At 40.4% G+C, this 12,783-nt stretch overlaps 1 protein-coding gene across 4 annotated transcripts in view; it reads left to right on the top strand.

Moving 5' to 3' along the window:
• The first annotated feature begins 2,017 nt into the window (after positions 1-2,017).
• Positions 2,018-12,783, top strand: part of RNF10 (ring finger protein 10) — a 37,995-nt gene continuing 27,229 nt past the window's right edge. Inside the window, exons 1-2 of one of the 4 annotated variants that reach the window (XM_004379012.1) lie at positions 2,018-2,654; positions 10,655-10,851. In XM_004379012.1, coding sequence (XP_004379069.1) covers positions 2,498-2,654; positions 10,655-10,851 — 354 coding nt within the window. In that variant the 5' untranslated portion in view covers positions 2,018-2,497. Of the gene's footprint in view, positions 2,655-7,042; positions 7,622-8,938; positions 10,852-12,783 lie in introns of those variants that run through there. The other 3 variants (XM_023733745.1, XM_023733747.1, XM_023733746.1) reach the window with 3 other exon arrangements.

The following is a 12,783-nucleotide window of genomic DNA, read 5'->3' as shown; positions in this document are numbered from 1 at the left end:
CTCCAACTGGCATAGCATGGCGGTTTGCTTCAACCCCAGATTTCCACATTCTGTGTTTATAGAAAGGGTACTGTAAACCATCTTGTGCAAAAGAAAGGAGGGAGATGGTGAGTTTTGCTTGGATTTCTGTATGTTTCTGCTTTTATTTAAATATATGTTCTCTGTAAATATTTCACAAGGAGAGAAGTGCCAAAGATCTCAAAAGCTGAAAAATCTCTTCCTGGTTTAATATAGCCTGACTGCTCTCATTTGGGAAGTACTGCACTGGGATTTCTCTCTTTCCCTCTCTTATTTTTAAGAGTGACAGAAAAAAGGAATACTTCGTTCATATACTCAGAGTTCTCACATCTTTGCTAAATATAGGTGCAACAAAGAACCTTAGTATATCTTCCACATCTAGTCATATGTAAGAATAGACAACTTTGGGGCTGTTCCTTCTGGATAGCACATTAAGTTTCCAAACCATCAGTCAAGTAGCTATTCTCTCCTTTCAGTACGACTTGTGGATAAGAAACTGTAAAAGGTGAAACAGGACAAGAACTGATGGGGGGCATTTTAAGGAAATTAAAAAATAGGGAGATTAGTATCTAATTTCTTTTATCCCGTTTTAAACTGTTAATTCCAAAAAATTGATTAAAAAAGCATCAAGAAGGGACCAATTACAGGAGTTCCTGGATTTTGTTTGTTTCTTTATTTAGTCTTCAATGACTATCTGATGAAATTCCACTTGTCCTTCTATGCCCAGCTCAAGTGATGCTACCTCTGGGAAGCCCTCCTCTGCCCGTCCCAACTGTTTGTACTTTCTTGTGAAACCTCTGCTCTCATCAGAACTGCACAGCATTTTGTAGTTAACTTTCTTACAGCTCTTATCACATTCTTGTGTTATAGTTTCCTATTTGCTTAACTGTCTAACTCAGGACACTGAGTTTATTAAACGCCTCAATCTTAATATATATTGGCATTACTTGTGCCAGCACAGTGCTTGGCACATAATGGACTTCTAACTAAATAAGTTCAGTCTAATTGAAAAGCACTATTGATTCATCTCTTTAACAGTATGTGTATGTGATCTGTTGAATCTCAGACTACTATGGTTGGAGGGAATCATTTATAATTTTCCAAAATACTTATGCATGTACCTATTGCCCTCGAGTCGATTCCAACTCATAGCGACCCTACATGAGAACCGAGTCGAAACTGACTCTAGGGCAACAGGTTCATCCATAAGTACTCTGGGAAATTATAAATGATTCCTTCCAACCATAGTAGTCTGAGATTCAATAGGATCACATACACATACTGTTAAAGGGATGAATTAGTAATGCCTCTCAAGTAGACTAGTCTTATTGTGATTTCCAAAGTATATATGTGATTTTCTAAGTCTCAGTGTCCATATCTGTAAAATAGGGAACCGGTATCTAACAGGTGGTTGAGAACATCACTTATTAGCTATATGATCTTTGGTAAATTATCTAAACCTGCTGCCTGGTGTTTAAAATCGAGTTATTGTGAAGATTAAATGTGAAATAACCCATGTAAACAGGACAGCACAGTGCCTGCTGATAATAAGCACTCAATGATTACTATTATTTTTGGCAATGGAATGAGATATTAGCAATAATTTGTTAATGAAGGAATGAACAATGAAATAAGGTATGAGGAAGTGTTGTAAAATAATATTTAAACGTAAGGTATTCTCATCACGTCACTCTTATTATTATTACTAATATGAGATGGAATGAAAGCCATATATCAATTAATACTAGAATTAAAATAATAGATTAAACGAGTCCATAAAGAAATTCTGCAGGTATTCCAATGCTCGGCTGTATCATTATTAGTAGTATATATTATTATATATGTTACTAGTGTACCGAGACCAAAAAACAAACAGTTTTTAGAGGAAACGACAAGTCCCATCATCCCTTGCGTCCTCTCAATGGGGGGAGTCATAGGAGCCAGACGTAGGCCGGAAACTACATTTCCCAGAACCCTCCACGCCTACCCACTTGGCTATATATAGTTCATCCGGGTTCTTCGAGATGCTGTTTGGCGACTCGTCGCCATTCCCGGAGCAGCTCGGCCTCGGGCTTGAGGCGAGTGTCAGTCTCTGTGTCGGAGACACCCGTCCCCGACACCAAGACAACCAGCCTTCTCCCTCCACGCGGTGGGAGAGCGTGTCCGGCCGGCCGGCGGGGCTCGCACACCCTCCCTCATCTCCCCTTCCCCCGCAGCCTCCGCCCCGCCAGGCCCGGCCCGGACCTCCGAGCCTCGGCCTCCTCCTCCTTCTCCGTCAGCACCGCCACTGGGCTCCACAGCCCCGCCTGCCGCTTCTCTTCCCCGTTTGAGAAGCCAAGGAAGGAAACAAGGAAAAATGTCGCCATGAAGGCCGAGAACCGCTGCCTCCGCCGACCCCCGCCGGCCCCGAACGCCATGAGCCTGGGTCCCCGCCGCACCCGCTCCGCTCCGACCGCTGCCGCCGCCAAGGCCCCCGTTGATGCCGCAGAGCTCCCCCAGCGCCGCCGCCACCGCCTCCGACATGGACAAGAACAGCGGCTCCAGCAGCTCCTCCGCCTCTTCGGGCAGCAGCAAAGGGCAACAGCCGCCTCGCTCCGCCTCGGCGGGGCCGGCCGGCGAGTCTAAACCCAAGAGCGGTAAGGGCGGCCCCCACGGTGTCGGGCGGGGCGCGACTGCCCTTCAGCTGAGGATGGGCCCTCACTCTTGTCTCCTGGGGTCACTCAGGGACACGCTCCGCTTCCTACTCTGGTTTCTTCCTCTCATTCCCTCCGTGGCTCCCAGTATTTGCAGTTAACAGTTAATGAGCGTTGTAATGCGAGATTTACGTGAATCCTTGCGTTAATACTCGAAACAGCTCGGTGAAGTACGTGCTGTTTTTAATCCCCATTTTGCAGATGAGGAAACCGAGGTTCAGAAACGATAAGGCCGCCCAGTAGTACATGCTTTACAGCCCGAGATCTGTTTTATCTGACTCATCAGTCCACGCTTCTATAACCATCATATGTCCTACCCTTTAATGTTGAGTTAGCATTCGTAGTGTTCAAATTTGAACAGGGGAGGGTGGGGCCCAAGGGCTTTCAAACTCAAAGCTGATATTTAATAACCTGGCCCCGGGTCCCATCCCTCTGTTGAAGAGAGCCTATCCCTAAATGGCTTTTTTCAGTCTGGGCTAGTGATTAAGAGCAAGATTCTGGATTTCCTCTTTTTAACTTCCACAGTTTACTAGATATCTGAGTTTCCTTATCTATAGAGATGGAGATAATAGAATGATACGAATTAACTAGAAAAATAAAAGAACTAAGGGCTTTGAGGAGTACCTGACATCTACTATGCACCGAATGTACATTATGCCTATTTCCGTGTGTTCGGCTCTGATATCGTTCTTAAAGGGAAGATTTTGTCATTTTTGTAGTCACGTCTCCGAATGTTAAATTATGACCATAATGATGATAGTAGCTACCGTTTATTGAGGCCTTACCACGTGCCAGGTACTTGGCTAGGCTTTTACTTCTTTTTACCTTTATTATCACTACCCTAGGCACTAACCTGTCCAGAAGGGTGAAATTATTCCTATTTAAAGATGAAGGAATAATCTGAGAGGCCATGAGGTAGCCATTTGGCAGAGTCTGGAGTCAGATAGTCTCTATCTTCAAAGCCCATGTAATAATCTCTGCTGTTTTTTGTATTGTGATTGTATTAAACTGTAAGAGGAAGATTTTTTAATGTGGATGGGTGTGTGTTCAGAGAGGGAAACAGTCACCATATACAGAGGCCCAGTTGTTTAAAAAATTTTAAGGTTAAAAATTGTAGGTCTGATTTGATTTCAGAGTTTACCTGCTGGGTATAGCAAAGTTATTTATCTTATGTGCCAAGGACTTCTAGAGATTGCTGTGGAACTCAGATGGAGACCAGTTGTCTTCATAATAAAAGAATGCTTTAAATAGCCAAGGGATTAGTGTGGACTCTCAGAAAGTAGAGTGTAGATTAATTCTGGGGTTTTGCACATGTATGTATAGTTCTGTCACAGATCCTTCTATAAGGTAGCCATTCCTCTTGGCCAGTGTTGGAACCAGTTTAGAGTGATGTGAATATTTCCCAGTGTAGTTGATAAATAACTTTTGTACACTATTTCCTGATGTCAAGTTAAGAATTTTGTTCTCCAGCTATATGAATTCTCAACTGATTTTTCTGGGGCTCCTGTTTATGCCACTAAAGTACACTCATGAGTAGTTGCAATAAATATCTTAAGTTTATTTCCTAGGCAGTAAGTGAAAGGTGTGACATCCCAAACAAAATAAAACAAACGCAAAAACAGAGGTACTTAAGGAATTTTACTCATATGTCCTTGACTTTGAAGGTGTTGATTAAAGTGGAACTAATTCTACCCAGCAGGATGATACGGAATTCTGTTGTAGTGTGACCAAAGCATTATTTGATAGTGGTCACGTTTCAAACAGAGTTGTATAGATAAATACTAATTTCTGGGTTCATTCTGACTACCTAAAGTGACTTTTGTTTTTTTGTTGTTGTTTAATTACAGTTAAATACTATAAAATGTACTTAAAGCACTTGTGCTCTTTCTTAATCGAAAGCTTCTGAGGAGGGAAATAAAAACTCACATAAAGGACCTCGAGTTATAAGTATATATTGGGTTGCCTTATGAACAGGAACTTTGCTAGATTTTATGAAAGAGACCGGTGTACCTTCTGGTAGCAGTAATTTTTGTTGAATGTCAGAAAGCTTGACGATACTTGCCTTGACAAGTTACCTTTTTAGCTATTACTGTGTATGTGTATATGTATTGCAAAAAGGAAGAGTGGGTTTGTAGCTAAAGAAATAGCTCATCACCAACCATAATCCACTGCTTCCATTTAGGAACAAATTAAAAGGCAGAGTAGGTAGGGATTATAAAATAGGAAACTCTGGATATTGGTGAATTTTTGAGGTTGAACTGAGGGGTAGAGTATGTATTTTAAAAACATGATAACTTAGACCAGTGCTGCTATAACAGATACATTCAGGACCTTAATACAGTGACTTCTAGATGGCTGCTCTAACAAAGGATACAAGACTCAAGTTCAGCATAATTCCTTAAAAAGGTTTCTTCAGTATTTCAAAATTTGGCTAAACACTTGATTGATACACTTCATTCTCCTAGGCATCTTGAGTTTCTGAGTTGAACGATGAAGGAAGAACAGGAAGGGTGAAGTAAAAAATAACTTTCTTCTGTCTAGGTAAAAAGAGCAAGAGTTTTTCAATTTTTAAATATTTGTGTGAATGATACACTCTTTTCCTTTCTCCCTTTCCTACCTCACATGATGGGAGGGGGGAAACCTTTGGTCTCTATTCTCTCAGCTGGGTATGTTATGAATGGTCATTTGCTTCCTAGCTTCATGATTAATATACTTGAGTCTGTTCCTGTGGCTGGCTTAAGTTTGCCCTTTATTTGTACACAGGAAATAGGGAAACTTGGCTCTAGGATTTTCTTGATCTTTCCGGCCAGAGTGGCATACTACAGTTTCTTTGCCTCAGCTGATTGCTTAAGACGTCATGTGACATTCCTGTTCTTGGGCATATTCCTACAGGTTTATTCCAGTAGGGCTAAGATCCAGTTCTAAGAACTTACAGTGACTATCCCATGAATATAGCCCAGAGGAGAGAGGTGGGTTGGGGGTGGGGAAAGTCATTTGAAAAGAGCAAAGAAAGTAAAAAGAGGCAAGAGAGAGGCTGGGCAGTTTATGAGCAAACAGTGGAACCTGGTCAGGAACCAGGCTCTTGCTCCATCTCCCTAGCTGGGGGATGGTACTACTATGGAGGTTAAGGGAAGGTCAGGTATTATGAAGCAGTTATTTTGAGGTTGGTGGTATGAAGCACTGTCCTCACACTATTCCTGTTATTCCGGTACCAGAAGCCACGTTACTAGTGGTAGTATGCCTTGAACAATACCTCTGAGGTGTAAATGGACCTGGAGATTTCAAAGCCTTTAGGCTTTGAAAAATTGAGGTGACTTGGAGTCTTCAATAAAAACCACTTAGAGTGCTTATAAGAGTTTCAGGGCCTGTTGGCTAGAGTCCTTGATTTATGTGACTTTGTTGGAAGTCCAGTGGTGCTTTTGCCAGAATGATTTGGATTTATTAGTAATAGGCTTTCAAGTCATAGCAGCTATGTGCCAACCACTGTGGTAGGCATTTTACAGAGGTTTTCTCTTACTCCTTGTGACCCTGTGAGGAGGGAGGGTAGAATATACTCACATTACAGACAAGAAAATGCAGGCTTAGAGGGGTTAGAGTGATTTGTCCAAGTAAATTCTAAGTCTTAGGTGATGTTTACAAATAGCACTTCGTAAAAACTCACTTAGGAAGCAAGTAACTTACTGGCACATGCATCAGTCCTGATACCACCTCTCTCTCCCCTTCATGCAAATTACTGGTTTCAGCTGAATTCAATTTGTTGTCAGTTGATTCTGCAGTAAGGCCATATGTTGCCCCTCAAGAGGTGCTTGTCATCCGCTTTGGATGATTGGTAAGCAACTTGCTTGTGATTACAGCATGAATCAGCAGCAGAAACTTCCTGGCTGGTATTCTGACCTCTGGGCTGTGCCACCTGTCAGAACTAGAGCTAGAAATGTTGATGATGCCAAGTGATTTAACTCTGAAAAATTGGTGGCCCTTAGCTTGGTAATGGGGGGAAGAGACTGAGGTATATGCCTGCTATTATTTGGTAGAAACCTTTCTGTTAGGGTAATGTGGAACAATTGAGACACTGGATTAAGTTTTTAAGTCTCTTATTTGTTGACTCTAGGAGCCCTGGTGGCTGCATTTGTCAAGTAGCTCAGCTACTAACCGAAGGGTTGGAGGTTTGAACCCACCAGCCACTCTGCAGGAGAAAGACATGACAGTTTGCCCCTTGGAAACCTTATGGCACAGTTCTCCCCTGTCCTATAGGGTCACTGAGTTGGAATCGACTTGATGGCAATGGGTTTGGTTTTTTTTTTTTTTTTTTTTTTTTTTGGTTATTTGTTGACTCTGGGCTCCTGATTTCTGGATTTGAGCCATTTAACTTAACTAATGGTCTTGTCCATTTTGGAATGTGTCTTGACAGTAGTTCTTGGCAGTTGTTCTCAATCTGGCTGTGCATCAGAGTCTCTTGAGGACCTTTTTTAAAAATGGGGATGTGTGGGCCCTTCCTTAGCCATTCTTTCTGATTCTTAAAGTCTGGGTTGGGCTCTTGAGCCCTGGGCACTGATAGTTTTAAAAGTCTCTGCATGTATTCTAGGGTGCAGCCAGGATTGAGAACCACCACTCTGAGATTTAAACCTTTCAGCGATGTGTTTCTCCTGGGAACTTTTTTTGTCTGTTTTCCAAAATCTAAAGCGGATCATCTCATTGGTCATATTGCTATCTCCTATCAAAGAAGGAAGGACATATTCTACCTCCAAGTTATTCACATGTGTATCCTGGCAAGAAACATCTAAAAAATAGTATTCTGAATTTTATCTCTGAGTCCCAAGCCTGACTGTACCTTCAATCTTTAGCTGCCTGTTGCCTGTGTCTAGAGATAAGGGCTAGTCTCTCACTTGAGATGTCTGACTTCGTACCCTTAGGTAAGCAGAAGACAAGATGGGGTAGTTGATTTTAGCAGCTAAAATTAATCTGTAATGTGGTTATTTGTTGTAATCTGTTTTAGAAATGAGCGGTTCATTGTTCTTCAGATAGCAGTTTTGTAAGCATTATGAAACGTTTCCTTACCCGTGTGGTAACGAGTGAAGAAATGAAAACAGCCCTCTTGCCAAGTGCCAGCTTACTTTCTTAAGCCTTTGCACTGTAGAATCTGGCATTACCAAACCATGAGAGGTGTTGTTCTTGTTTAGTCATATTTGTGTTCTCTGTATGAAAGCAACAGTCAGGATCCACTGTAGGATCATCTCAAACTGTCTTGGGAAGTGAGGTTTGGCGAGTATGTGTTCTCGGTATACGCCCATCCTTTTCCTAAGACCTCATTGGTTCTCACCAGGTGATGTGAATGGGGTTAAGAAAAGCAAAGCAGGAACATGTGGCTGAGGTTATTTTTCAGGGGTAAAGAGCTAACTGGGTTCTGTATCCTCTTGAATTTTCCATTTATTTGAAATCTTTAATTTTATTGTGATGAAAATATATACATAACAAAACATGCTATCAAACCAATTAGTACATGTTGAAATCTTAATTATAAACTAATTCCATGGGTTGGAAACAAGGCAAAGTTTGTATGAGAACTAAAACTTCACTTTCTAATTGTTACCACGTTTAACATTAACTGTTGCTGAGTAGTACGCGGAAGTGTAGTTCTTAACTTCTGACTTCAGATTAAACCCTGATCACTGCCCCTAACTGGGGTTTAAAGCTAACGGGTAGGAGTGAGCCTGGCCTGGCTATGTTTCTGTGAACATCTGTTCTGTTTATACCACTGTCTCACCTGACTATTAGTTTGACTCCCAGGTCATAATTTGGTCAGATTTGGACAGGATGGCGTTATCTCTCATTCATCCTGTGAGGTTGATACATTATGAGTGTGAAATGGTTGCTTTCAGCATTTGGACTTGGTTTATAAGCTTACATTTCCTTTTCTGTGAAACTTTGCTCTATCTTGGATTTAGTCTGCTATAAAATAAGCTTGTTTAGAAATAGTTTCTTCTAAATACTTAGTTTTTAAAATTACCCTAGTAGTAAGTATACGGAACAGTGATTCTGTACATTTAAGTCAGAATCTTAGAGGTGAGGCTTGAGGATAGGAATTCCTTAAAAGCACATCTGGGTGATACCAGTGAACTGGTAATAGGGTAAAAGTGAACAGCTCCAGTTCTCAAAGGTAATTGTTACTAACAGCTTGTATCCTTTCCAGACATGTTTCTATTAATATTTATATATACTTAACATAACAGGATTAAACTATATTTGGAAAACACTTTGAGGCTCATGCTGGAATCCCCTCGACTTTGTAAGCCACTACCACGACTCCCTTAAAGCTTGAGGGTAAGCTTAATGGATTTCTTTATTAAAAATCCTTCAACTTCCAATTCTGCCCAAGTTTTTGCTTTTAAAGCCATTAAGTTAGTATGCAGACTTGGTCAGATTTCCATACTGAGGTAGGACAACATGGAGAGAGTGAAGGGACAAGAAAGAAAAAATAGTCATTTTTGGCTAAAGACTAATTTGGGGACCTCTTTAGTTATTTAGTTGTATACAATTCTCAGATAGGTGTTACTTTACTATTTTGAGCAGGTATACTTTGGCAAGTGTTACGTGTATCTGGTCAGGGTTCTTTGTTCAATTTGGGACAAAAAAATCCGTGCAGTTCATTTCCCCAGTAGAAAAAATTGAGCAGAGAGCACACACAGGCTCTTCCCACAAAATGCAAATGGTTAACAGATTGAAAGAGTGTTTGTTGCTAATTATCAGAGAAATTCAATTTTAAAGCAAACCAGTTTGACTCATCAGTTAAACAGTTCATTCAGCCAGTGTTAGCAAGAGTGTAATGAACTAGACATTCTCTCTTAGTGATGTTAGGACATAAACTGGTATCACAGTTGTGGAAAGCAGCTTGCCGACATGTAAAAGCCTTTAATGATCAAACTTCATCTGCTAACCCAACTTTGAGAATTTAACATAGCAAAATAATCATATATACAGGCCTCGAAGTACTATATCTTAAGTTAGCAAAAAATTAGAAGCCACCTAAATGTGGAATAATAGGGGATTGGTTATATATTATGGCATAAGCATATGGTGGAATAACAGTGCAGCTTTTAATCATTTTTGAAAGACTAGGGATGCATGAAAATGCCCATGGAGTAGTAAGTAGACGAGAGTATCTCTTGTATGCTTTTAATTATGTATAAAACATGGTAAAAGTATAAAATGAGGTTAAAAGGAAATTAAACACGCTGATAGACTGATATTCTGTGAGTACTGGCAACTTTATATTCTTCCAGATTTAAAAAATTGAGCCTATATTCTTAGGAAAAAAAAGCAATAAACATTTTTTAAAAGGATATAACAATATGTGCTGATCTAATATGCTTGTAAGGGTCAACTTCTTTTGTTCTGTCAGTTTAATAGCTTCTCAGTTTGGCCTCTAGAACATAGATAAATATTGTTTTGCTCTTGAGTCGGAATTGACTGGGTGGCAGTGGGTTTGAGTATATGTGGTGAGGCCTAGGCCAAGCCTTTGCAGTATAGAATCTAGCTATGGTGTAGTAATTTAAAGGGGAATAATGTTTTCTGTCCTGTCTCCAGATAAAATACTTTTTCTCTAATGTAGAATGGCTGTCCCCTTTCTTGTCACTTTGTCTGAATGGACTTTTACAAGAGCAGTGGTTAAACTGTGAAAAAGAGAGACATCTATTGGTTAGACACTGTATTGTATTTGTGTTGAGTGATGGACTCCTTAGGCTTCATTATGTAAAACAAAAGAAAACAGAGAAACCCTTGACTGTGTGATGTCTTGCTGAAAGCACTAATGTTCTGGCCCAAACTCAGATTTCTTAGCGGATGTGGAAGAGCCTGTCCAGCCTTGTCTAAACATAATGTTGCTGGGATATGGAAAAAAATTGGCCAAGTACATGGATCATTTCTTAATTTTCTTTTTTTCCTTTCAGACGGAAAGAGCTCAAATGGATCCAGGCGTTTTAATCGTAAACGTGAACCTTCCTACACCAAAAATGAAAATTTTAGCAACCAGTCCCGTCGCTCCAATGCACAGAAAAGCAAAACTTTTAATAAGATGCCTCCTGAAAGGGGCGGCAGTAGCAGCAAACTCTTTAGCTCTTCTTTTAATGGTGGAAGACGAGATGAGGTATGGCGTTTGAGAATATTCTTTCTAGAACATAACCATGAGATCTCATTCCCCCCTCCCCACCAGCTCATCAGTACTTGGAGAGGGGAGCAAGAAATGGAAGAGTAGATAACCAAAGCAGTCTATAGTAGTTGAGGATTAAGTAGGTTTGGAACTTTGCCTCTTTTTTTCCACTGAAGGTTGTAAAAATTTTCTTAGAGGAAGAAGACGTCATATAATCATGGATTGTGAGAGATAATGGCAAATTTGGGGAACCCTAATTTATAGTCCTTTTATTGTCACTCTTGAATTACAAATACCTTTTGAAATATTTAGGTAATAAAATTACATTAATTAAGGAATGATGTTTGTCTTGTAGTATCTAGTAAAATGTAACATGCTCATACTTCAGTCTTAGCTGTTCTGGGAGTTTCTTAGATGTGTTTCTGTAAGGTCATCAAGACTAACATACAAGGATATTCACAGCAGTGTTGTTTGTAGTTACAAAATTAGGAAACAGTCTAAATGCCTGTGTCAGTAAGGGACTAGTTAAATAAATTGTCCTGTTTGAATGTACTGTCGTATAGGGTCACTAGGAGTCAAAATTGACTTGACGGCAATGGTTTTTTTATTTTATTTTTTATCTTTTATGTAATAATTATAGAATAAGACACATTTATATTGATGTGTTCACGGAAGAAGTCATCATTCTCTTAAAATTTACTCTTGCCTACTATACACCAAACACATTTAGGAATTTGGAATACAGCATTGAACAGAATATTGTCTTAGTTCCTTAAGGAGCTTATATTTTAGTTTGGGGAGACTAAACTGTTACGTAAGTCAGATGGTAAGTGCTTACTGAATAAAGAAAAGTCGGTCAAGGGAGATGAAGGGAAGAGAGTGGTAAAGAGTCCAGTTTTAGAAGGTGGCTAAGCAAAGCTGCTCTGAGGGGGTGAACGTTGAATAGAGACCTGAATGAAGTGAGGAGCACGCTGTATGGACTTGAGGAAGACTTTCTTAAGCAGAGGGAATAGTAAGTGCAAGGGATCAAAGGTGGTATGTTTTGGGTATGTTGGTGGTGAAGCAAGTAGCCTGCCATGGCCGAGGAGAAAAGTACGAAATGAGGCCCAAAGACTAGGAAAGAGGGATCAGATCTTGTAGGGCCTTGGAGGACTTTGGTTTATGAGAGAGATGGGAAGCCATTGGGGACGTTTAAGAAGAGAAATAGGGACTCTAACTTGGATTTTTAAAGCATCCCTCCGGCTACAAAGGGGAGAGTAGAAGCAGGGAGACTAGTTAGGATACCATTAAAATATTCCTGGTGAAAACGATGGAAGCTTTGCCACAGGCTGCTAATAGTGGGAATGGTTGGAGGTGGTCAGACTTGGGATATTATTTGAAGGAAGAGTCAGCAGGATTTTTTTTTGTGTTTGTGTGCTTTAGGTGAAAGTTTATAGCTCAAGTTAATTTCTCATTCAGAAACATACACATTGTTTTGTGACATTGGTTGCAATCTCCACAGTGTGACAGCATGCGCCCTCTTTTTTTTATTTAATGGTGCTTTAAGTGAAAGTTTACAATTCAGGTTAGTTTCTCATACAAACATTTATACACACATTGTTACGTGACCCTAGGTGCTCTTTCTATACTGTGACAGCACACTCCTCCTTTCTACCCCGGATTTCTGTGTCCATTCAACCAGCTCCTGACCCTCTCTGCTTTCTCATCTCGCCTCCAGACAGGAGCTGCCCATTTAGTCTCATGTACTACTTGAGCTAAGAAGCACACTCTTCATGAGTATCATTTTATGTCCCATAGTCCAGTCTAATCTTTGTCTGAAGGGTTGGCCTCGGGAATGGTTTTAGTTTTGGGCTAAAGAGAGTCCGGGGGCTATGTCGTCCGGGGATCCTCCAGTCTCAGTCAAACCATTAAGTCTGTTTACTAGAATTT

This window comes from Trichechus manatus, unplaced genomic scaffold, assembly GCF_000243295.1.
Source record: "Trichechus manatus latirostris isolate Lorelei unplaced genomic scaffold, TriManLat1.0 scaffold00061, whole genome shotgun sequence".
In the NCBI taxonomy this organism is placed as follows: domain Eukaryota; kingdom Metazoa; phylum Chordata; class Mammalia; order Sirenia; family Trichechidae; genus Trichechus; species Trichechus manatus.
Note: the sequence above shows the minus strand (reverse complement) of the source record. Positions and strands in the feature narration are given on the sequence as shown.